Raw genomic sequence first — 26,792 nt, 5'->3', positions numbered from 1 at the left:
CAACCAAGGAATGTACCTAAAAGGATATTTGGCTCCAGATACATATAGCAAATAATGGCCTTGTGTGACAGCAACAAGAGGGAAGGCCCTTGGTCCCAGGGAGGTTTGATGCCTCAGAGTAGGGGTATCATGGAGAGGTGAAGCAGGATGGAATGCTTGGCTGGGGGAGCACTTTAATACAGGCAAAAGGGAGGAGGAAGGGCAGATGATGGATGGGGGTTTACAGAGGGGTAACTTGGAAGTGAGATATCATGGAAAGGAAGGTTGGTTGAGGGGGTAACTGGGAATTGGGATATCATTTGAGATTTAAACTAATGGAATGATTAATATTAATAAAATTATAATTACAGGAAAACACAATCAAAACCAGTGAAGGAATTGAACAAAATGATCCAGTATCTAAAAATGAACATAGAAATAACAAAGAAATCACAAAGGGAGACAAACCCAGAGAGAGAAAACCTAAAAAAGAGATAAGGAGCCATTTATACAAGCATAACCAAGAGAAAAGAGAAAGAATATAAGGTGCAGAAGATACCATAGTAAACATTGACAAAATGGTCAAAGTAAATAAAAATGCAAAAAGTTCCTAGCCCAAAATATCCAGGAAGTCCAGGACACAATAAGAAAACCAAACCTAAGGATAATAGGTATAGAATAGCTAAGGTTCCCAAATTAAATGGCCAGTAACTATCTTCAGCAAAATTATAGAAGAAGACATTCCTAACCTAACAAAAAAAGAAAAAGCAAAAGAAAAAAAAAAGATGCCAATGAACATACAAGAAGCCTACAGAACTCCAAATAGATTGGACCAGAAAAGGAATTCCTCCTGCCACATAATAATCAAAACACCAAATGCACAAAATAGAGAAGGAATATTAGAAACTGTAAGGGGAAAAAGTCAAGGACCATATAAAGTCAGACCTATCAAAATTTCACCAGGTTTCTCACCAGAGACTCTAAAAGCCAAAAGCTCCAGGGCAGATGTATATAGACACTAAGATAACACAAATGCCAGCCCAGGTTACTATACCCAGCAAAACTCTCAATTAACATAGATGGAGAAACCAAGATACTCCATGACAAAACCAAATTTACACTATATCTTTCCACAAATCCAACCCTACTAAGGATAATAGATTGAAAATTCTAACTCAAGGAGGGAAAATATACCCTAGAAAAATAAGAATGTAACCTTCTTTCAACAAACCCAAAAGAAGGTAGACACAAAAACATAATTCCATGCCTAACAATAGATATAACAGGAAGCAGTAATCACTTTTATTTAACATCTCTTAATATCAGTGGACTCAATTCCCCAATAAAAAGAAATAGACTAAGAGACTTGATACATAAACAGGACCCATAATTTTCTTGCATATAGCAAACACATCTCAGTGACAAGGACAGAAACTACTTCAGAGTAAAAGGCTGGAAAAAATTCTCCAAGCAAATAGTCCCAAGAAACAAGCTGGAGTTGCCATAATAATATTGAATAAAATTGACTTTCAACTTAAACTTATCAAAAGATGAGGAAGGACAGTTCATACCCATCAACATAAAATCTACAAGGATGTGCTGTCAATTCTGAACATCTATGCCGGAAATTAAGGATGCACTCACTTGTAAAAGAAAATTTGGTAAATCTCAACACACACATTTTTCCTCACATAATTATAGTGGGAGACTTCAACACCCCACTCTCATCAATGGAGAAATCATGGAAACAAAAACTAAAAAGAGACACAGTGAAACTAACAGTAGTTATGAAACAAATGGATTTAACTGTCATGTACAGAACATTTCACCATAAAACAAAAGGATATACCTTCTTCTCAGCCCCTAATGCTACCTCCTCCAAAATTGGCTATATATTTGGTCACAGAACGGCCCTCAGATACAAGAAGATAGAAATGATCCCATGTATCCTATCTGATAATCATTGACTAAGGCTGCCCTTCAAAAACAACAACAACAACAAAAAATTAGAAAGCCCACATACAATGACAGCTGAACTACACTCTACTCAAAGATAAATTGGTCAAGGAAGAAGTAAAGAAAGAAATTAAAGATGCTTTAGAATTTAATGAAAATGAATGCACAACATACTCAAACTTGTGGGACACAATGAAAGAGGTGCTAAGAGAAAAACTCATTGTTCTGAGGGCTTCCAAAAAAGAAACTGGAAAGAGCATACACTAGAAGCTTGAGAGCACATATAAAATCTCTAGAACAAAAATAAGCAAATACACTTAAGAAGAGATGGCAGGAAATAGTCAAACTCAGGCCAGAAATCAACCAAGTAGAAACAAAAAGTATTATACAAAGAATCAACAAATCAGAAGATGGTTCTTTCAGAAAATCAAAAAGATACTTAAACCCTTAACAGGACAAATTGGATGACACAGAGACCATATCCAAATTAACAAAATAAAAAAAAAAAAATGAAGAGGGAGACATAACAACAGAACAGATGAAATCCAAAAAAATCATGAGACCCTATTACAAAAGCCTATACTTAATGAAACTGGAAAATCTGGATGAAAAGGACAAATCTCAAGACGAATACCAGGTGCCAAAGTTAAATCTAGATCAGATAAACCATCTATATAGTCCCAAATCTCCTAAGGAAATGGAAGTAGTCACTAAAAGTCTGCCGACTGAAGAAAGCCCAAGACCAGATGAATTTAGTGCTGAATTCTGTCAGATCTTCAAAGAAGGCCTAATACCAATACTCTTCAAATTATTTCACAAAACAGAAACAGAAGGAATACTACCCAGTTCATTCTATGAAGCTACACTTGTGCTTATACCTAAATCACACAAAGACACAACAAAGATAGACAACTTAAGACTAATTTCTCTTATGAATATTAATGCAAAAATAAAAGTAATTTTCTCAGAAGCTGAATCCAAGAACACATCAAACTGATCATTCACCATGATTGAGTAGGCTTCATCTCAGTGATGCAGAGATAGTTCAATATACAAAAATCGATCAATGTATATAAACAAACTCAAAAAAAGAAAAAAAAAACAAGATCATCTTATTAAATGCTGAAAAACAGTTTTGACTAATTACAACACCCCTTCATGCCTAGAATTGGAGAGATCAGGAATTCAAGGTCCATATATAAACAAAATAAAAGCAATATACAGCAACCCAATAGCTAGCATCAAACTAAATAGAGAGAAAATAGAGGCAGTTCCACTAAAATCACAGACCAGACAAGGCTGCCCACTCTCTCCCTACCAGCTCAATATAGAACTCAAACTACTATCCAGAGCAATTGGGAAAAAAAGGACATCAAACGGAATCAAATTGTAAGGGGAGAAGTCAAAATACCACTGTTTGCAGAAGATATGATATTGACCCCAAAAATTCCACTGGAAAACTCTTAAATCTGATAAACGTCTTCAGTAAGGTAGCTGGATATAAAATTAACTCAATCATATCAGTAGCCTTTCTCTACTGAAGGGATAAACAAAATGCGAAAGACATGAGAGAAACAGCACACTTCATACTACTCACAAATAATATAGAACGGACACTTTGGTGTTACTCTAAAAAGACAAATGAAAGATCTGTATGAAAAGAACTTCAAGTCTCTGAGTAAAGAAATCAAACATCTCAGAATTTTGGAAACTCTTCCAAGTTCATGGATTGGCAGGATTAATATAATAAAATGGTAATTTTGCTGAAAGTAATATACTGACTCAATGCAATCCCCATCAAAAATTCTAACTCAATTCTTCATAGATTTAGAAAGAGATATTTGCAAATTCATTTGGAATAACAAAAAACCCAGGATAGCAAAAACTATTCTAAATAATGAAAGAACCTCTGGGTGAATCACCGTCCATGATCTCAAGCTATATTACAGAACAATCGAGATAAAACCTTCATGGTATTGGTATAGAGACAGACAGAGTGATCAGTGGATTAGAATTGAAAACCAAGAAATAAACCCACTCTCCTACGGTCACTTGATCTTTGACAAAGGAGTTAAAATCATCCAGTGGAACAAAGACAGCATTTTCAACAAATGGTGCTGGTTCAACTGGTGGTCAGCATGTAGAAGAATGCAAATCAATCAATTCTTACATCCTTGGGCAAAGTTCAGATTAAAGTGGATCAAGGATCTCCACATAAATCTAGATACACTGAAACTAACAGAAGAGAAAGTGAGGAAGAACCTGGAACACATGGACACAAGGGAAAATTTCCTGATCAGAACACCAATAGCTTATGCTCTATGTTCAAGAAATGACAAATGAGCCCTCCCAAAATGGCAAAGGTTCTGTAAGGCAAAAGACACTGTCAACAGGACAAAATAACAATCAACATTTTGGGTAAAAATCTTTACCAGTTCTATATCCAATAGAGAACTAATATCCAATAAATACAAAGAACTCAAGTTAGACACCAGAGAAACAAATAACCCTATTAAAAATGGGGTACAGAGCTAAACAAAGAATTCTCAATGGAGTAATATCTAAGGGCCCAGGAGTACTTAGAGACATGTTCAACATCGTTACTTATCAGGGATATGCAAATCAAAACAAGTATGAGATTCTACCTCAGACCAGTCAAAATTTCTAAGATCAAAAACACAGGTGACATTAGATGCTAGGGAGGATGTGGAGAAAGAGGAACACTCCTCCATTGTGGATTGCAAGCTGGTACAACCACTGTGGAAATCATTCTGGTAGTTCCTCAGAAAACTGGATGTAGTACTCCCTGAGGACCCAGCTATACCACTCCTGGGAATAAAAAAAAAAAAAAAAAAAAAAAAAAAAAAGATGCTCCAACATATAACAAGGGCACATGTACCATTATATTCATTGCAGCCTTGTTAATAATAAACAGAAGCTGGAAAAAACCAGATGTCCTTCAACAGAGTAATGGATACAAAAATAGTGTTACAGATACAGAATGGAGTACTACACAGCTATTAAAAAGAATGATCTCATGAAATTCTTAGGTAAGTGGATGGATCTTGAAAATAACATCCTGAGTGAGGTAAACCAGTCACAAAATAACACACATTGTATGCACTCACTGCTAAGTTGATATTAGCCCAAAATATCAGAATACCCAAGATACAATTCACTGACTATATGAAGCTCAAGAAAAAGGAAGAACAATGTGTGGGTGCTTCAGTCCTTCTTAAATGGTGAACAAAATCCTCATAGGAGGTAGAGTTTGAGAGGAACTTGATAGGAAGAGAGGAAAAAGGGAGAGAAGGCAGCCCAGCATCAAGTAAGGGAGGATAAATGGATGCTATAATGAGGGTCAAAAATTTGAACAGAGGTGTGTATCAATTGGGGATGGGCAACTTGTGGTATACACCAGCAAGTCACATATGCCTGGTAAGCAAGAGGCTCCCAGGACCCAACAGGGATGAGATTACCTGAAATGCCCAACAAATCAGAGGGAGAACCTGTAGAAACAATATCCATAGGTTAGGTGAGACCCTTGGATGTTGAATGGGGCCACGCACTTACCTCCAACTTCTAAGATATAATTGTTCCTGTCTGAAGGAAATACAGGGACAAAGTGTGGATCTGAGACTGAAGGAAAGGCCATACGGAGACTGCCCCACCTGGGGATCTATCCCATATACAGACACCAAACCTAGACACTATTGCAGATACCAAAAAGTGCTTGCTGACTGGAGCCTGATATATCTGTCTTCTGAGAGGCTGTGCCAGTGCCTGACAAATACTGATGTGGATGCTCTGCCCACAGCAAACCTTTGGATTGGTACCAAAATGGAGTAGTTAGAGAAAGGATTGAAGGAGCTGAAGGGGTTTATAACCCCATAGAAAGAACAACAATATCAACCAACTAGATCATACAAAGCTCCCAGGGACTAAACCACCAACCAACGAGTACACATGGAGGGTTCCATGGCTCCAGTCACATATGTAGCAGAGGATGGCCTTGTTGGAAATCAATGGGAAGAGAAGTCCTCAGTCCTGTGAAGGCTTGATGGCCCATTGTGGAGGAATGCCAGTGTGGTGAGGTGGTAGTGGGTAGGTGGGTAGAGGAGTGTCCTCATTGTAGCAGGTGGAGCGGGTGGGATAGTGGGGTTCTAGAGGGGAAAGCAGGAAAGAGGATGACATTTGAAATGTAAATAAATAAAATATGCAATCAAAAACAAAGAAAAGGGACTTCAACAACAACAACAAAATAATGTACAAACAGCTTACTTGCCATGGATACGTTTTTTGCTGAGAAAAAAAGGGCAAAACATTAAAGAATAGAAGAAGTAGAAGAAAAAGAAGAATGTTATATATATTCAGTCACCTGGATCAAATTCACTGTATAATCATCTGGTAAGACTTTGTTACAACCCACTGGACTAGCTGAAGTAGCTACTCCCTCCAAGATATATCCATGTAATGAAAGAAGACAAGAAAGAGAAACCTAAACCAACAGTCTCATCCATCCTGTTTTGGGGATATATTTCGTATATTTTGGATGATAATTCACTATCAGATTAGGGTTTCCTAATCAGTGGGCTGCTGTTTTGTCCTATTGACAGTGTCCTTTGCCTTACAGAAACTTTTCAATTTAATGGGGTTCCATTTGTCAATTCTTGAACTTATAGCATAAGTCACTGGTGCTCTGTTCAGGAACTATTCCCCTGTTCCCATGTGCTTGAAGCTCTTCCCCACTTTCTCTTCCATTAGTTTCAGTGTATCTGGATTTATGTGGAGGTTCTTGATTCACCTGGATTTGAGCTTTGTACAAGGAGATAAGGATGGGCTGATTTTTATCTTGATTGCTCTGTAATTCAGCTTGACATAAGGAATGGTGATTTCCCCAGAAGTCCTTTTATTATTGAGAACAGTTTTCACTATCCTGGGTATTTGTTATTCCAAATGAATTTGCTAATTTCTCTAACTCTTTGAAGAATTGTGTTGGAATTTTGATGTGGATCACATTGAATCTGTAGATTGTTTTTGTTAAGATGGCCATTTTTACTATATTTATCCTGTCAATCCATGAAAAAGGGAGATCTTTCTGTCTTCTGAGGACTTCTTCAATTTCTTTCTTCAGAGAATTGAAGTTCTTGTTATATGATTGCTTGGTTAGCATCAAAATATTGTTTGTAACTATTGTAAAGGTTGACATTTCCCTAATTTCTTTCTCAGACTCTTTATCCTTTGAATAGAGGAAGACTACTGAGTTGTTTAATTTACATCTAGCCACTTTGCTTAAGTTGTTTATTAGCTGTAAGCATTCTCTTATGATTTTGGGGGGCCGGGTCATTTATGTATACTATCTTATTATCTGCAAATAGGGATATCTTTACTTTCTCCTTTCCCATTTGTTCCCTTTGTTGCCTAATTGTTCTGGGTAGTAATTCAAGTACTATATTGAATAGATAGGGGAAGAATGGGCAGCCATGCCTTGTCCCTGATTTTACTAGGATTGATTCAAGTTTCTCTCCATTTAGTTTGATGTTGTCTTTGGGCTTGCTGTATATTGCTTTTATTTTATTTAGATATGGACTTGAATTCCTGATCTCTCCAGTATTTTAGGCATGAAGGAATGTTGTATTTTATCAAAGAGTTTTTATTCATTTAATGAGATGACCATGTGTTTTTTTTTTCCTTTGAGTTTGTTTATATAGTGAATTATATTGATGGCATTTTGTATATTGACCTATCCTTGCATCTCTGGGATGAAGCCTACTTGGTCATGGTGAATGATCATTTGATGTGTTCTTGGATTTGGTTTGCAAGAATTTTATGGAATATTTTTACTTCAATACTCATGAGGCTTATTGGTCTTAATTTCTCTTTCTTTGCTCAGTCTTTGTGTGGTTTAAGTATCAGTATAACTGTGAATTCATAGAATGTAGTGGGTAGTATTCCTTCTGTTTCTATTATATTAAATAGTTTGAGAGGTACTGGCATTAGGTCTTCTTTTAAAGTCTGATAGAATTCTCCACTAAAACCATCTGGTCCCATGGATTTTTTTTTTTTTTTTTTTTTTTTTTTGGTTCGCAGACTTTATCGACTGCTTCCATTTCCTTAGGGGTTATGGGTCTGTTTAGATGGTTTATCTCATTCTGATTTAACTTTGGTAACTGGTATCTGTCTAGAAAACCATCCATTTCATATAGATTGTCCAGCTTTGTAGAGTATAAGCTTTTGTAGTAGGATCTAATGATTTTTGGATTTCCACAGTTTCTGTTGTTATGTCTCCATTTTCATTTAGTATTTTATTAATTTGGAGACTGTCTCTGTGCCTCATGTTTAGTCTGAGTGATTTTTCTCAAAGAACCAGCCCCTCATTTTGTTGACTCTTTGTCTAGTTTTCCTTGTTTCCACTTGGTTGACTTCAGCCTTGAGTTTGTTTTCTGTCATCTACTCATCTTGGGTCTATTTGCTTCTTTTTGTTCTAGAGCATTCAGATATGCTGTTAAAGCTGCTCATGTATGCTCTCTCCAAATTATTTGTGGAAGCACTCAGATCTATGAATTTTTCTCTTAGCTCTGCTTTCATTGTGTTCCCTAAGTTCGGGTATGTTGTGCCTTCATTTTTGTTAAATTCTAAAAAGTCATTAATTTCTCTCTATATTTATTTCCTGACTAAGTTATCACTGAATAGAGAGTTCATCAGCTTTCATGTATATATATGCTTTCTATTTTGTTGTTATTGTTGTTGCTGTTGTTGTTGTTGCTGTTATTGAAGACCAGCCTTTGTTCCAGGTGGTCAGAAAGGATGCACAGGATTATTTCAGTCTTCTTGTATTGGTTAAAGCTTTTTTTTCCCAACCAATTATATGGTCAATTTCAGAGAAGATACTTAGACGTGCTGAGAAGAAGATATATATATATATATATATATATATATATATATATATATATATATATATATAGATATAGATATAGATATAGATATAGATATAGATATAGATATAGATATAGATATAGATATAGATATAGATATAGATATAGATATAGATATAGATATAGATATAGATATAGATATAGATATAGATATATAGATATATAGATAGATATAGTCTGAAATATTCTGTAGATATTTGATAAGTCCAATTGGTTCATAACTTCTATTAGTATCACTGCTTCCCTCTTTATATTTTGTTTCCATGGTCTGTCTGTTGGTGAGAGTGGAGTGTTAAAGTATCCTAATATTATTGTGTTAGGTTCATTGTATGCTTTGACATTCACTAATGTTTCTTTTATAAATGTGGGTGTCCTTGCATTTGGAGCATAGACGTTCAGAGTTAAGAGTTCCTGTTGAGGAAATTTTCTTTTGATATATAACTTTTGTTTGAACATTTCTTTTATTGGATACTAGAATTACTATTCCACCTTCTTTCTTGGGACTGTTTGCATGGAAATTTTTTTCCAGTCTTTATTCTCAGTTAGTGTTTGTCTTTGTCACTGTGGTGTGTTTTCGGTATCCAACAAAATGCTGGGTCCTGTTTACGTATCCAGCCTGTTCATCTATGTGTTTTTATTGTGTAATAGATTCCATTGATATTGAGTTATATTAAAGGCCAATGATAGTGATAGTTGCTTCCCATTATTTTTGTTGTTAGAGGTGGAATTTTGCTTGTGTGGTTCTTTTTTTTTTTTTTTTCCATTTGTAGTAAGGAAAGTAGTTTCTTGATTTTTTTTTTTTTTTGTAGTTTCCCTCTTTAAGTTGATGTTTGTGCCTTTGTTGGGATATCTTGGTTTTTACTTATATGGTAGTTGAGAGTGTTTATGTGTATAGTAGCCTTGGCTGTCAGTCATTTTTGTTCTCTTGGGGTCTGTATGAAATCTACCCAAGATCTTCTAGCTTTTAGAATATCTTTTGAGAAGTCTAGTGTAATTCTGATGTGTCTCCCTTGTATTATATGATAAGAGGAATTTCTTTTCTGGTCTCATCTGTTTGCTGTTCTGTAGGCTTCTTCTATTTTATGGGTATCTGTTTAGGTTTGGGATGTTTTCTTCTATAATTTCGTTGAAGTTCTTTGCTGGCCCTTTGAGCTGGGAATCTTCACTCTCTTCTATACCTATTGTCCTTAGGTTTGCTTTTTTCATAGGATCTTTTTTTTTTTAATTAGGATTCTTTTGCTTTTTATATTTTCTTTGACTGTCAATGTTTGCTAGGGTACCTTCTATCCCTGAGATTCTCTCTTCTATTTCTTGTATTCTGTTGATGATGCTTGCATTTGTGACCCCTGATCACTTTCCTAGGTTTTTCATCTCCAGGGTTGTCTCCCTTTGTGTTTTCTTTAATGTTTCAATTTCCATTTTTAGATCCTGGTCATTTTGTTCTATTCTTTTACCTTTTTAATTGTGTTTTCCTGTTCTTTAAGATATTTATGTGTTTCCTCTTTAAGGACTTCTACTTGTTTACCTCTGTTCTCCTGTATTTCTTTAAGGGCGTTATTTATGTCCTTCTTAAAGTCTTCTATCATATTCATATGATGGTATTTTAGATCTTAAACTTGCTTCACATGTGTGTTGGGACAGACAGGGTTTGGTGTGGTGAGAGAATTGTGTTCTGATATTGTCAAGAAATGCAAATAAAAACTACCCTGAGATTCCATCTTACACCAAACAGAATGACTAAGATAAAATCTTCAGGTGATAATACATGTTGGAGTGGATGTGGAGAAAGAAGAACACTCCTCCATTGCTGGTGTGATTGCACACTGGTACATCCATTCTGGAAATCCTTCTGGAGATTCTTCAGAGAACTGGAAATAGATATACCTGAAGACCCAGCTATACCACTCTTGGAAATATGCCCAAAAGATGACCCAGCATGCCACAGTGGCATGTGTTCCACTATGTTCATAGCAGCCTTGTTTGTGATAGCCAACAGCTAGATACATCTTAGATGTCCCGTTACAGAAGAATTGTGAGGAGCGGATGTGGCAGCAGTCCCAAGATGGCACCCAGGACTGCAGCTAAGTCTTATGACTTGCACCTGACTTCCTCATACACCTGAAAATAAGCCACGACCATCGTGAGAGCTGTGCAGGTGCACCATGATGCTGGCGGTGTAAACAAGTCCATATTTGGTGGAGACATGCCCCTGCCGCCCTGATTGGCTGAAGCTGCGTGCCTGGTGAGGTGACATGGCCTGCCGTGAGTGGATGGGGGATGAGTGCATATAAGCAGGGCTCCTTGGGCACCTGTGGTCCCCGTAGAAGCATCGAGGCATTCCTGCAATAAAGGCTGTTGAGAAGAATCTGACTGTGTCGTGTCGTTCTTGCTGGTCGAGAGCAGATGCAAAAAAGAATGGATACAAAATTTTAATGCATTTACACAATGGAGCACCACTCAGCTATTAAAAACAAGGACAACCTCAGTTTTGCAGGCAAATGATGGAACTAGAAAATATAATCCTGTGTGGTAACTCAGACCCAAATGGTCATGCATGTTATGTACTCACCAATAAGTGGCTATTAGCCAAAAAAAAAATGTACAAAATACCCAAGATACAGTCCACAGAACTCAAAAAGGTCAACAAGCTGAAGTGTCCAAGTGAGGAAATATTGGTCCCACTTGGGAGAGAGAAGAAAACAATCACAACTGAGAAGGGAGGGAGGGACTGTAAGGAAAAGTGGACAGAGGGTAGTGGGGGGAGGGAGTGGAACCTGATCTGGTGATGGGTAAGAAAAAGGACTGAAGTCCTGAGGGCCAGACCTGGGAGGTAGGAGACTCTCAGGACTCAATGGGACGGACCTTGCATGAGGTACCCGAAAGTGGGGATAGGGAACTTATAGAGAACACCTACAGCAGGAAGACAGGACAAGTGATGGATGGGGTTTCCATCCCAAAGTCACATCTCTGATCCATATTTGTTCCTGTCTGAAAGAATTACAGGGATGGAAATGGAGAGGAGTCTGAGGAACAGAAGGTCCAGGGTTGGGTCCAAGGCAGGATCCACCTCTGGGGCAGGGGTTCCCAGGGCCTGAAAATATTACTGAGGCTATGGAGTGCTCACAAAAAGGGACCTATCATGACTGCCTTCTAAAAAACCCAACGGGCAGATAAAGGACTCAGATTCAGAGGCTTGCACCCAATCTATGGAAAGAAGCATCTGACCCCTGTTGTTGAATTAGGGAAGCCTGAGAGACTGAGAAGGGAGATCATGTAGGAGGACCATCAATCTCAATTAACCTGGATACCCGAGATCTTTCAAATACTGGACCACCAAACAGACACCATACAACAGCTGATATGAGGCCCCCAACACACAGAGTAGAGGACTTCTGGGTCTGTGTTCACTCAGAGATAATGCACATAACCCTCAAGAGACTAGAGACTCCATGGAGTTTAGAGGTGGGGAGTGGGGACATCCCCATGGAGACCGGGGTATGAGGAGTGGGTGTAGCATGTGGAGCAGTCAGAGAGTGTATGGGGTGAATAAAATATGGAGTGTAAAAATACATTAATTAAAAAAAAATGTGTGTGAGAGAGAGATAGATTATCCTACTGAAGGGGAATTAAAATATTCCAATTATCATTCTTAAGCTGGCCATAGATCATAATATTAGGAAGTCTGTATATTAGAAATGATTCTTCTGAGGGTTGTGATATATTCTAAAGTCTTATTTCTACCAAAAATTTATAGATGTAGAATGCTTTTTCCTTTGATGTTATCATTCATAGCTTCTTAAAGGAGTTGATAGTATCCAAACATTGTGTCTTAGAGGACATTGTTATCATAATCTTGTTCTTCTATACCATCCTTCAATAAATACATTTTTAAAAATATAATTTAGCAATAATTTTCAATATATTCTACAATGCTTTCTGTAATTATTTTTTCTTTTTTATAACAACAGATCCAGAGTAATAATTTCTTATAATCGTGGGTATTTATGTTGTATTTCTCTCCCTTTTGGCATCTATGTGATATTTATAAATGTTTTGGTCTAGGTATCAGCTTCTTAGGACTCTCAGATTAGGCCTCCTTATTTAATATTTCTCCATAAAAATTCCTAGAGATTAACTTTAGGTTCATCTAAGCATGCCTTTAAAGATTGTTCACTATGGAAACATATAGAGAAAATTATTGCTGAAATAACAAGGAGGCTCATATTTACTTTTTTCAAAAAATTAAATTAAATTAAAATTGTTGTGAAATTTTATATTTATAACAAGGTTTCCCAAATATGCAATCACATTACATTTTTTTTATGATGAAACTTTTTGAAGGAAAATAATGATAGGCAGATGGTATGCAACAAGAGCTGTAGTCGGCAAGTGAGCTCCTTGGAGACAGTTCACTGTTCTGCTCAGCTGAGAAGAGTGAGTTCTGGTGTGGCACAACTCCAGAGACATCATCTCAGGATTGCTTCTTGTTACTGATATGCTTTATTATATTTGTCATTGCCATACTCCTCGTTCATTTGGCTGGGTGTGAGTGGATATCAAGAGACTCTAACTGAATATCACTTGGCATAGTTGATTCCTGGGTGATGGGCCATTCTGTTGGGAAAGCTTTTTGCAGATCAATGTGAAGATGAAAATTCTTGAGATAAGACTACCTACATGAATTAATGATTTTATGGCATTTCTGACTTGTTTCAAGTAATTTTAAAAAAATGTTCTTTTGATTTAAACAATTTTGGGAAGTTAGAGTAGTTGATAGAAAACATAAAGTTGGAAAATTATGACTATTGATAGTTTTAAGATAAAATTAAGAATAAAGTATACCCCTTCCTGATAGAATGGCAAAAGCTGCTTGAGTTAAAAGAGTACAGTGAGCATTCATGTGTTACAAGCATGTAATTGTAGAGGCGAGAAGAATAGGCTTGGGACAAGCTAATTATCAAAGTAGGCATATATTCTAGATTGGGCCAGATTTCATTGATCTAGAACAGGATTTTGGTTTTTATCAGGGAATAATAAGGTTATAATGATGAGCAAATAATTCCATTATTAGTATAAAAGAGATGAGAAATAAAAGAGATTATTTGCTCCTTAGTAAGCATAGGTTGTCGTCAACCAAGCACAGAGAAAAACTTCCTATTATTCAAGTGTCTTGTTTAAACTTTGTTAATCAATGACTAAAAGTTGATGCTTTGAGGTCACCATAAGCTTTGGAAAGATGGATGGGAATTGTTTAGGTAAAACAAGTTTCATGTAACAAATACATAATCAATATTCTGTTGCAATTTTCTTTTGTGTAATAATTTTCATCCCTTTTTGAAGATGTAATTTTCTTCATAATAGGAAAAACTTTGTCTCTAGGGGTCTAAACAGGGGTTAATAGAAGAAATAAATTGCTAGAGCTTGTTCTTGCTTCAACCATTTGGTGGGCATGCATTTGATCCTCAGCCCCTGCCTTTTCTTTAACTGCTACAGCCTTTGTAAGTATTTGTATCCATCCATGTCACCTTCTCTCAACTCTGATGCTTCATCAGCTCTGCCTCAGTTTACCCTTTTGTGCCAAAGCTGTTTTTGACAAATGATGATTATAATATTCCCAAAGTGACACACACACACACACATATATATATGTGTGTGTGTCACTTTGGGATATATATATATATATATATATATGTGTGTGTGTGTGTGTGTGTGTGTGTTTATGTATGTATGTGTGACACATTTATTTTATGACACATCTGTAATAGTGGGCCTTCTATATGATGTTTTCAAAAATATCTTTAGTGTATGTTATCCCTCAATATAATCCTGTCATTACTTGGCCATATGTCTCAACTCATTTACCATTTCCTGTTCCATTATTTTACTTTAGTCTTTTATGCCACAACTTTTTTTTTCTCATCTTCCCTAAAATTATGCCCCCTTCAAGGTCCCTTCCTAATTTCCTGATACATATTAGTATTCTAAATAAAACACACTTATTTGGATTGAAAACTAACAACCACAAATGAGTGCAAACAAAAGATATTTTCTTAGTTTTAGTTTACCGAGCTCAGAATGATTATGTCCATCTCCATCAATTTAATAGGAAATTCATAATTTCAGTTTGCTTAGCAGGTGAATAATCCATGTTTTAAAAGACCGCATGTATTCATCATTTGATGGACATGTATGAAATATCTACTTCCTGGGTATTATGAATAGAGTATCAATAAAGATGGATGAGCAAGGATCTCTGTAGACCTTTGTGTGAATACCCAAAGAGTAGTATACCTGAATAATGTAGTACATTATTTTCAACTCTTTGAGGACCTTGCTGATTTCCATAGTGAGGTCACATGTTTTAACCCTCCCAAAACAGCCAATAATTTTACAGCTCAATTACTTTTTACAAAATTAAAATTACCTTACTTTTCTATCTCTGTATTTCAGGATGCAAGAAGTCAACTAAATATGAGAGGCACATTATTGAAAGAATGAAAATATATACTGGAGAGTTCTTAACGTTCTATGGTTGTATCTATCATTCTTAGGAAAGCTATATATACAATATTGCAGTAGTGAGAGAGTTATTGTTATTTTAGCTTATGTCTTCCTCATTTCTTGTTGCTATATTCTTTAAGAACTGTCAAAAATAGTAAGCAATAAATATTTATTTGTTTTCCTTTATTCTAGTAATCCATTTTACCATAACTGAAAATAATAAATAACTAAGTACACTAGTAAATTAATTAATGGAAGGAAACTAGTCTCTGGATATCAAAAATTTTAATTGAAATATATGGTAACAAAAACTAATAACAAACATCTTTTTTATTATAAATGAGAATAAATGTTAGAATCATCCACAATATAGTATATCCTTTATAATTATGCATATACTTGAACATTTTGTGAAAGAATTTCTAGAAATCAAAAATGATGGTACTATAGTAGAAAAAGATATAAGAAAAGTAATTGTAGAAATCGAAGAGGTAAAGACTCTCAGAGAAATCAAGGTGAGTACCAGTACATTAGCTTTTAGTGGTAATGTGACTTCTAGTTTTAAGTGCAATAAACCAGAAGTTTTAGGTGGTGTTATTAATACTTCTTGGGTAAGTGATTAGAGAAGGAGCTATATTGTCTCAGTTTGGGAAATGAAAAGGAGTAAAATGAAAGTGGAAAGTTCACGTTATTTTCTAAAGAAAATTGTAGAGAGCAAAAAGGCCTTGTGCACACAGTAAAGCACCGAAAAACTAGGAATACTGTACAAACACCTTACATTTCAACAGAATGAGGTATGTAGCTGTTCTGCTAGATTGCCAAGAATGATGTGGGTTTACAATCTGGTGATCCTTTGCTGTTTGATGAGACAGGGTTTGCCCATATCTCGCAGAATTTGTTCTACTTATCGAAGACTATTTCCCCCTAAATTTTGAGCATTGATTCCAGGCCCTAAAACCAAACTTTTACTTTACAGCAGCCTAAGTGACTTCTGTGTTATCTTAAGGCCAAGCCAATCCTGACACCCACTTACTTTATGTTTACCTCAGTCAATCTCCCCACACTCTAAATTCTGGCCACTCTCTCTGAGTTAACAGTGCCTATTTTCGTGATAGAAGGCAGATGCACCTTGTAACTAACCCCAGTGCAAATATGTATTAAATTGTTGAGCACTTGGAACTGAGTCAATTGGTGTCTTAGTCAGGGTTTGTATTCCTGCACAAAAAATCATGAACAAGAAGTAAGTTGGGGATGAAAGGGTTTATTCAGCTTACACTTCCACATTATTGTTCATTATGAAATGAAGTCAGGACAGAAACACACACAGGGCAGAAATTTGGAGCAAGGAGTTGATGCAGATACCATGGAGGTGTGTTGCTTACTGGATTGCTTCCCCTGTCTTGCTCAGCTTGCTTTCTTATAGAACCTAGGATTATCAGCCCAGGGATGGCACCACCCACAGCGGTCTGGGCCCTCTTACCTTGATCACTAATTGAGAAAGTAACGTGCAGCTGTATCTCATGGAAGCATTTCCCCAAGGGAGGCTCCTTTCTGTGTGATAACTCCAAGTTGTGTCAAGTTGATACACACACACGCACACACACACTCAGCCATTATAATTAGTATCCGATTAAAAAAAATCATTCTGTGCTTAAATATTACTAAAGAAAAATGATCTGGGCCAGACTCTAGAATTCCTGGTTTGTTACAATAAAATTGAGCTGAGCCAAGTTTCTTTCTTACCTCACTCTAATTGCCTTCCTCACCTGCTGCAAAGCCTGCAAGGGAATTACAACAGAAAGTAGAGATATCATAGACATGAAAAGGATGACAATACTTTCTGTAATAATAGGGATATTAGTACAATAGGTTCAGGGTTGGTCGAAAATTGTTTTGAGGATATTAAATCATGTAAATGACTATTCCTTGATATTTGAGAGGGATTAAAGAAGTAGTGGGAACGTGACTATGGTATATGAGTCAGATGCATGAAATTCCTTAAAAAATATCACAGTATACTGAATGTTCTTTTCAAATAGAAGTATTATCTTCCAAAATGAAGACTATTTCTTTCAGTATGACAAGAAGATGTATCTGAAGCAAATTTATAGAAGAGTCAGTAAGATGAGGAATACTCCTGGTAGTTTTTGCTAATAAAAATCCCACAATCCTTCCACAGGAAATATCTCAAGATTACTCTATATTCCTTTCTTAGTCATTTCATAATTTTAAAGTGTGAAAAAGAGTAGCCTGAGTTTTCATAATTAATAAACTGTACTTACTTTTTAAGTGGACTATAGGTTAAAAATATCATTCATCAAAGTTTTTTCTCATTCAGTCCGATGACTAAAGCATCAATCAAAGTAAAGTGTACATGAAACCTATTCAATTTGATTTTTGTCTATCTTTTATGTTTATATATTTCTCTATCAATGACAGTAAGAATATTTGTGTTGGACATTTTACATTTCATCAACCTGCTTATTCTTCTAGAAATACTAACTTCTATCCCTAGGAAATCTTCAAAGCAATTTTCAAAATATACCATGATGGTTATTATTACTATTTCTCAAAACACTCTACTTTTTATTTTAAGATAATTTCAGCATGTATAATTGCATGAATTTGGTTTCAACTTTTATTGTTTCTTTGCCAGTTGACTTTAAGCTTTTGAAAGTTACGAGCAAAATATATTTTATTTGAGAATGAATATTTAGCTTATCATATAGAACAAGTCATATTTTAAGATTACATTAAAATTATATTGAATGAATTACAGAAGAATTAAAACAGTGTGTTCTGCCTTGAAATTAAGTTTTTAAAACCCAGAACCTTTAAAAATTAGAGACCTATATGGGTTTTTTAAATTTTTCTATAGTTCACTGAGCTGTTTTAGAGATAGGACTCAAACTGATAAATATTCTTATTAGAATTTGCAATCACAATGTTTTCTTTAAGTCTATCTTTCTAGAGAACTTCTTCAGATTTCCCTATTTCAGAACATCACTATTACCCTTTACCCAAAGAAAGATGAATGTAGTATACAGAAAGATAATCATTACCTTAATCCTCTGCAGTACTCAATTTTTCACTGCTATAGCAAATAATCAAGTGCTGGATATTTTACAATGAAAAGTCATCTTGTTTATCTTATTTTTTGAGGAAGAAATTTGAATGTTGTGTGGCCTCATCAAGATGAATAGTGGAAAAGGCAATTTTGAATACATTACTTCAAGTAAGATAGCTGCATGGCAATAATTAATACCAAATAGACGGGCATTTATACTCTATCTAAACAATAATATTCATTGTTTTAATCCTACCAACAGAGGCTCTATTATTGTAGCTTATAAACCACTGAGGAGAGGAAGACAGTTGATTATTAGTGACCTAGCAGACAAAATGGAAAACATACCTATTAAACTTTAATAAGCATTGGCAACATCTTATTGAGAAATTTAAATAAATTTGATCAGTTCTTATTTTTCCCCTCTATATCTTTGAGAATTGGCATCATTTTCTAAAGACATTCAATTACTTTGTGTACTTCATTTACTCTTATTTAGTTAAAGAGAAGGGGCACATTTGATTATAGCACAATAGGAAACATGAAAAGAAGGAAGAAATATTTTAAAATTAAGTTTTCATGTATAAGACAGTTTTAGTAAGTATCTAAACACGAGATTAGTTGATAATTTTCTCAGTAAACTATGAGGCATTAGAAATGAAGAAAAGTTTTTTTGGGGGATTTTTGTTTGTTTGTTTTTGTTTATTCTCTTTTAGTTTTAAATTTTTAAGGGCAATGTAAGTGAATTTCAAGAGTAACTGAAATAATGCAGAGACATAAACCCTGTCAGAATTAAGCATAAAATCATTTAATCTTATAGAAAAGGTACTTTTTGTTACAACCACTCTTGCCTTCAAGTGAGGAATAATTTAATCCAAACAATTTAAATATTTTAAGTATATCTTTAAAATAATTTGTCCATATTATTTCAAACCTTGTGGATTTCAGTAGAACAACAGTAGCTTTGTTGTTGTTTTTGCTACTGCTGCTGCTGTTGCTTTAGTGCTATGGTAGTTTTCAAGTCCAGGTTTTTTTCTATAGGACTGGCTTTTCCAGACCTTGATTTGTAGAACATATCAGTCTTGAACTCAATGATCCATCTAACTCTGTAGGGAATCAACGATCAGCATGAATGTATATAGCCATAACAAAAGCTTCTTAAATTTAAATACTTCTATGCATACAACAAACTCCTTAAGCATAAACTAGCAAAGTAAATAAACTTGATAAAACATATTCCAGTGACAGTTTAAAGACATAGAACAGTGTAATTTGAGTTCCCATCTAAGGTTCAAAAATAAAATAAAAAAACATTGAAAAGAACAAAACCTGTTCTGAAGCTCAGACTGATCAGGAAATTGAAGCAAAACTTCATAAAAATCAAGAACGTGAAGCAGGATAAAAATTTTGTCTGAACATACAAAATATCGCTAGATGTATGAAGCCCAAATTGAATATGAATGTCCTATCATGTTGTCAGAATTCAATTTTCCTATTTGTCCAAAAAAATAAAAATTTATGAAACTATAATTAAAAATGAAAAATTGAGAGGATTTAGCATCGCTTTGCATATAATCTCTGGACATATTTCTGATGTACATTGTAAGTTGTTTTATTTGAGGAGAAATGGCCAGTTCTGAAAATGGGTGACAAAATTCTGCTATGGGGCTGTTTAAATAGATTACATGATCTTATTTTAACGTTGAGAAATGGTATCTGTCTATAAAATCATCCATTTCATTAAGATTTTCCAATTTTCTGGAATACAGGCTTTTGAAGTAAGATGTAATGATTAGATGAATTTGCTAGTTGTCTGGGTGTCTCATTTCTGATTTTGTTTGTTTGGATACTGTGTCTCTGTCTTTTGGTTAAAACTAACCTAAGGGTTTTTCTTTTCTTTTTTTCTTTTCTTTACATTGTTGTTTGTTTGTTTTATTTTGAGCATTTTCTTTATTATTTCATTGATTATTTTATTTATATTTCAATTGTCCCTTTTCCTGGTCTCCCCTCTGCAAACCCACCACCCAATCCCACCTCTCCTTTGCTGCTTATAGTGTATTCTCGAACACACACACACACACACACACACACAAACACCTTACTTCTCTAGCATTACCCTTCACTGGGGCATCAAGGTTCTGCAGGACCAAGGGCCTCTCCTCCCATTGATGTCAGGTAAAGCTATCCTCTGCTACATATGTAGTGGGAGCCTTTGACCCACACATGTATACTCTTTGGTTGGTGGTTTAGTCCCTGGGAGCTCTGAGGGTTCTGGTTAGTTGATACTTTTGTTCTTCCTATGGGGTTATAATTCCCTTCAGTTCCTTCAGTCCATCCCCTAACTCCTCCATTGAGGTTACTGGCCTCAGTCCAATGGTTGATTGTGAGTCTCTGCATCTGTCTTCGTCAGGTGCTGGCAGAGCCTCTCAGAGGACAGCCCTACTGTGTTCCTGTCTGCAAGTTGATCATGGCATCAACAATAGTGTTCAGGTTTGGTGTCTACAGATGGAATGTTTCCCAAGATGGGGAGGTCTATATATGGCCTTTCCTTCCATCTCTGCTCCATTTTTTTGTCATGTAGGGATTTTCTATCTTGTTGATTTTGTCAAAGCATCAGATCTTGATTTTATTGATTCTATATATTGTTTTCTTTGTTTCTACCTGATTGATTTCAGCACTGAATTTAATTATTTCTGACTTCTATTCCTCTTTCGTGTGTGTGTGTGTGTGTGTGTGTGTGTTTATAGTTTACAGTTATACTTTTAAATTGCTAGTATGAGAACTCTCCAACTTGATTATGGAGGAATTTAGTGCTATGAACTTGCCTCTTAGAAATGCTTTCATTTTGTACCATAATTTTGAATGTCATGACTTCATTTCATTTAATTCTAGAAATTATTTAATATCTTAACTTCTTCCATAACCCAGATCTCTTAGAGTAGAGTTGTTAAATTTCCGTCAGTGTATAGGCTTTCTGGTGTTTCTGTTGTTGAAGTGCAGCTTCAATCCATGGTGTTCTGATAAGAAATAGGCATTATTGTAACTTTTGTGTATCTGTTGAGGCTCAGTTTGTGACTGATTATATGGTCATTTTTGAAGAAGCATATATGATGTGCTAAAAAGAAGGTATATTATTTTGTGTTTGGGTGAAGTAATCTGTACATGTCTATTAGGTCCATTTAATTCATAATGTCACTGAGTTTCATCATTTCTTTATTTAGTTTTTGTCCGGATGACCTGTCAATTGGTAAGACTGGGATGTGAAAGTCTCCCGCTATTAATGTGTGGGTGTTTGGTGTGCAATGTAATCTTTAGCAATGTTTCCTTTACAGTAGTCAGTGGCCTTGTGTTTGGGGCATAGACATTCAGAATTGAGGGTCAGTAAAAATAATAGTGGCAGCCAACCTTGTCACATTAAAGAATCTACTAGGGGCTACCAGTTTTGAAGACATGAAGGAATCTTGAAGAACAGCTGAGGCTTGAAACTGTAAGAAGCCATGAGAAGTCATTGGTGATGGTATAGCCTCAGTGTCAGTTGAAGTCTCAGGATTGATGGGATCATGGAGAGAATTTATTGCTGGTACCATAAAGAAAGCCCAGAAGATACAATTGATAAAAGTGAAGCCAAGTTATAGGAGGAAAACCTGGAATTTTGGAGAAGCCAGAACCATGCAATTGCCACCAAGGAGAGCAGCAAATATCAAGTGGAGGTTTCCTGAGCCTATGCCACAAGCTGTTTTGACAGGTCCTTTGGAAGAGTCAAGAAAATCTGGCATGAATCCTAGAAGTCTTTTACTAAAATATACATTGTTGGAGTTTGATTTTGCTTTGGTATGATAGTAATTATGCCCTATTCTTCCTTATTGTAATAAGAAAATATTTAACTTATTTTAATTTTGTAAGAGCCCACACTTGAGAGACTTTGAACTTTTAAAGACACTTTAGAGTTTATAGAGACAATGATTTAAAAATGAGAGAGAGAGAACAGAGAGGGAGAGGGAGAGGGAGAGGGAGAGGGAGAGGGAGAGGGAGAGGGAGAGGGAGAGGGAGAGGGAGAGGGAGAGGGAGAGGGAGAGGGAGAGGGAGAGGGAGAGGGAGAGGGAGAGGGAGAGAGAGAGAGAGAGAGAGAGAGAGAGAGAGAGAGAGAGAGAGAGAGAGAGAGAGAGAGAGACTGAACTTTTACAGTATCAGAATTTATAAAGAAAGACTGTAAGATGTTGAAAGTTTAAATGTTTTACATTGCAAAATTGATTAAGCTCTTGAGGTTCTCCAGAACGGAAAAGGTATGTCTTACATGTGATGATGTTTGTGCGACAAGTTGACAAAGTATCAATTTTACTGGCTAATTTTTGTTTATGTGACACAAGCTAGAGTCATCCGAGAGTAGTGAAATTCAACTGAGAAAATGATCCCATTAAATTGGATTATAGGCAGGCAATCCTTAAGGGTGTTTCCTTAGTTGGTGATTAATGTGGGTAGGCCCATCTCATCTCATTGAATTTTGTGAAAGAAAAATGACTGTATAAAGCAGAAGCCAGTAAGCACCACTCTTCTATGCTCTCTGAATCAGCTTATGCTTCTAGGTTCCTGTCTTGTTTGAGTATAATTTGCCCAATATTGCTTTTGGTCATGGAATTTTTCAAACCATTAGAAACTCAAAGTAAGACAGTAAATGAAAATGATTCATTCAATATTATAACAATTTATTTATCTGAGTTTCAGGACTCAAAATAGAAATTCTGTGTCATCAGGATTTATTACATGTTTGCGACAAATAGGACAGGTAGAGTTGTCAGACAGCCAGCGATCAATACATTTATCATGATATTCATGAAAGCAAGGTAGTACACGGATCCTACTGTTTTTTACGTATGGTGCAAGACAAATACTGCAGTGGCTTATTTTATCATTTTCACAAAAAAAAATTACTGGTAAAGTATTAATCTGTTCTTCGGTAAGTCCTTTAGGGTGGTTAGTATGAATATCATTGAAGTTTGAAAAATCAGGCAAAACTGGCCAATAATCACTATCATTAGATGTCTCTGGGCTTGTAACATGCATTTGTTGCCTGGCCTCAAAAGTTGGGCAATTAAATAAAATGAATTCATTATATTCTTGATTAATTTGTGAGGTATGTGGTAAATTTATGTCATTGCCAATAATATTGTCAGTAGTACTAGAAACAGGTAAAAACTGTTGACTGTAATTTAATAGAGAAAGAAGTGAGTGATTTGTACTAGAATTAGTGGTGGAATTTGAATTTAAGCTGGAAACAGATCTGGAAATTCTACTGTGGCCAGAATGAACTCTTCTATTATTTTGAGTTGACAATGAGTCACAAGACTGTAAGTCAAACTCAGTGAAATTATCATCTACCTCAAAAACTCCTAGCATGATGTTCCCTGATGTTTCACAAGGAGCTGAAGGTATTGTACATTCTAAATTAGTATTTAAAGTTTCATCATCAGAAATTATGTCAGAAATTTGTATACCTGTGTGGTTAGAACATGAAGAGGTCTTTGTGTATTCTTTTTGATCAGTTTCCACAGTGGTAAAGTTAGTTGGTGTTACAGATGTAGACTGACTTCTATGAGCAGTGCTCTCTGTCAATATATGTTCTATTGTTGGAAATGATGGAAAGAAATATAGTTTTTGCAACTCAGATATGGCTAAATCGTCTCTCAATGGTAAAAATATGTGACTATTAGAAAAAATGTAAGCCTCATCTTTCCTAAGATCTTCAAAAGTTTCAGGTGATAAACAATAATGAGGTCCCCCCAGTGCCACATCCTTGGTATCTGGATGTAGCCTACTTTCAATTGTTTCTTTAGGTATCAGAACGTCTGGACACTTTCTTCTAGTACTTGTATCTTTACTACATTTGTCTTCCATTAAAACTTCAGTTATATTTCCTTCTTGTGTACATGGAGTTACACGCATTGACTCAAGTTCTTCATAGTCTAATTGCTTATGGATTTTTCTGTTACTGTCATGACAACTAAGCCCTGAAAGGTCATTTTGTGGAATTGTGTTCCCTTTATTACAGGTAAATCTCATCCTACTAGTGATATCATTGCTTGAGTTACCCTGATTTTTTGCTGTCCAAAACCCACACTCCTCTATCCCCATTTTTGTTCTCTTTTCAGATTGTTGTAGTGAGTTAAGTTGGCTGCTTTCAGAATCAACACTATGCAAAACATCTGCAGTATTTGCTCCACCTGTAAATATATAATGGAAGTTAATCAGAAAGAAATTGTCAAAGTTAGAATGTATACTTTTTTTGGCAGTGCTTCAAAAGAGAATGAAAACAAACACCTAATGATTTAGATATTTTAATGTGAATTTCATTCAGATTTTGTATAGAGTCATTACAAATCAATAAAATTGCAAAGCATACAAATCTAAATTTACAAGGAAAGAGGGTCTTAAAACCACCGTTGAAATAACAGCTTATATTAGATAAGTTTATGAAAATTTAAAGGGAATCAGAGAACATTTCATTCATTTTCAGAATTTTATAAATCACCATGGAGAGGAATGTATTCAAGACACTAATATAAACACACAAAATACCCCTAAAATTCTAAAACAAAGGTTTTTAAAAGTTTTACTTATGTTATATACATGTGTATACATCTGTGTGTGTGTGTGTGTGTGTGTGTGTGTGTGTGTGTTAAATATGTTCAGATGCCTATTTAAACAAGGAAGAATAAGATTTCCCTGATCTAGAGTTCTAAACATTTATGAGATACCCAAACTGGGGAAAGAAATTGAACACAGGTCCTCTGGAACAACACAAGGTGATCTTAACTGCTGAGTTACCTTTTTAACCTTCAAAACAAATTTTGCACTAGATAAAACACTTGTTTCAAAGTTCAATTTTTGTTTTTAAATATTTATTACTATGTAAATTTATTTCTGGCTCATGAACTACATCTCTTTATTGGAAATTAAAGAATAAATAAAACATAGTAGTGAGCATTAATTATATATCAAAATTTGCTATTGCTTCCTGAAGGAGAAACAAAAATTCTTGGTTTCAAGTAGGACTTTTAACTGAAGTACCAACAATATTGAGAGGCATGTGCTTGGGTGGGATGGGACTGTATGGTAAGAAGACTAGAAGCATTCTTAGCCTTGTTACACTGCATAGATTAAATATATCCATGGATACTACCAATCATCATAGTCAAAAATGATTTGCAGACATTAATGGATGGCTCTGAGGAGGGGAATAGAATTATGCAAAATTTCATTTGTTGTTATACACATTCTTTTATGAATTCTTAGAAGAATAATTACAAGTAAGCAACAAACACATGGAAAAAGTGATGAATGTCTTTTGCCATCAGGAAGTAATGGTGTATCAAAATTACACTGAGATGCTCTCTCACTTGTTTACAAGAGTTTAGTACTACTATTACTACTACTAATTATAATAATATATGGTTTACAATTTATAATCCAGAAAAACTAAAATTATAGAGGATAGTTCCTATATATCTTCCATCATTTATAGTGTTTTGAGAACATTCCTTGTTGGAAAAGCCTAAAAACCACCTATTATTTGCAACTTAAATCTTCTTATATGCCAATAAATTATTTGTCTTGCTAAAATTTCACTGCTTCTTTCACTGTAATATGTTCAAAAGAGTTAAGTAATATATGAAAATTAACATAATATTAAATTTGGAAAATTAAAATGTTACTGACATCTATTCGAGTTGTTGGATCTTGAAAGTCCTTGGCTCCTCCTTCTTGTTCTTCTCTGAATTCTATCATATACGGTCAATATTTCAGGTTCAATTTCATTTGATAAATATGTTTTTTTAATTATTGACTGATACTCTGGATATTCCATTTGCCTTTTTTTATTTTCTGCATATTTTCCTGCAAGAAATTTTACAAATAAGTGTTTCATGCAGTCAAGATTGTACAATACACGTTAATTAACACTTACCACTCTACTGACATTGGGATGATTGAATTACTGTGATCTGTTGCTGTCCAAGGTTGGTGTTTTCTTAGTTCACTATCTGCCATATTTTAATAACATAAAAAAAAACAACAAGAGATTAGGCAGACTCTTAAAATTAACGCTAAGGACATGCTACAAAGAATTGCCTACACAAGTTACCATCAAACAGCACAAGATTGGAAAGGAACTCCAAAATGGAGAGAAATCACATAGCTGTGCTTTGAAATTTCACTACAAAAGAGTAATAGCAAGTGGCAAAGATGATGGAAGATCATACTATATCAAGGTTTGTTATAGTTTCCAGGGTCAATCAGGGATAGCAGGAGAGCAGCTATCTGATAAGGTCAGTCATGGCAGTAAAACATGATTTTCAGCA

At 35.2% G+C, this 26,792-nt stretch overlaps 1 protein-coding gene across 1 annotated transcript in view; it reads right to left on the bottom strand.

The window, feature by feature from the left end:
• Nucleotides 1–23,163: 23,163 nt before the first annotated feature.
• Nucleotides 23,164–26,792, bottom strand: part of LOC110287468 (uncharacterized) — a 48,291-nt gene continuing 44,662 nt past the window's right edge. Inside the window, 2 exon segments of the mRNA XM_021154079.1 lie at nt 23,164–24,656; nt 26,152–26,328. Of these exon segments, the coding sequence (XP_021009738.1) occupies nt 23,164–24,656; nt 26,152–26,328 (1,670 nt within the window).

Source organism: Mus caroli, unplaced genomic scaffold (genome assembly GCF_978045245.1).
Source record: "Mus caroli unplaced genomic scaffold, Mus_caroli_1 scaffold_5, whole genome shotgun sequence".
Classification (NCBI taxonomy): Eukaryota; Metazoa; Chordata; class Mammalia; order Rodentia; family Muridae; genus Mus; species Mus caroli.
Note: the sequence above shows the minus strand (reverse complement) of the source record. Positions and strands in the feature narration are given on the sequence as shown.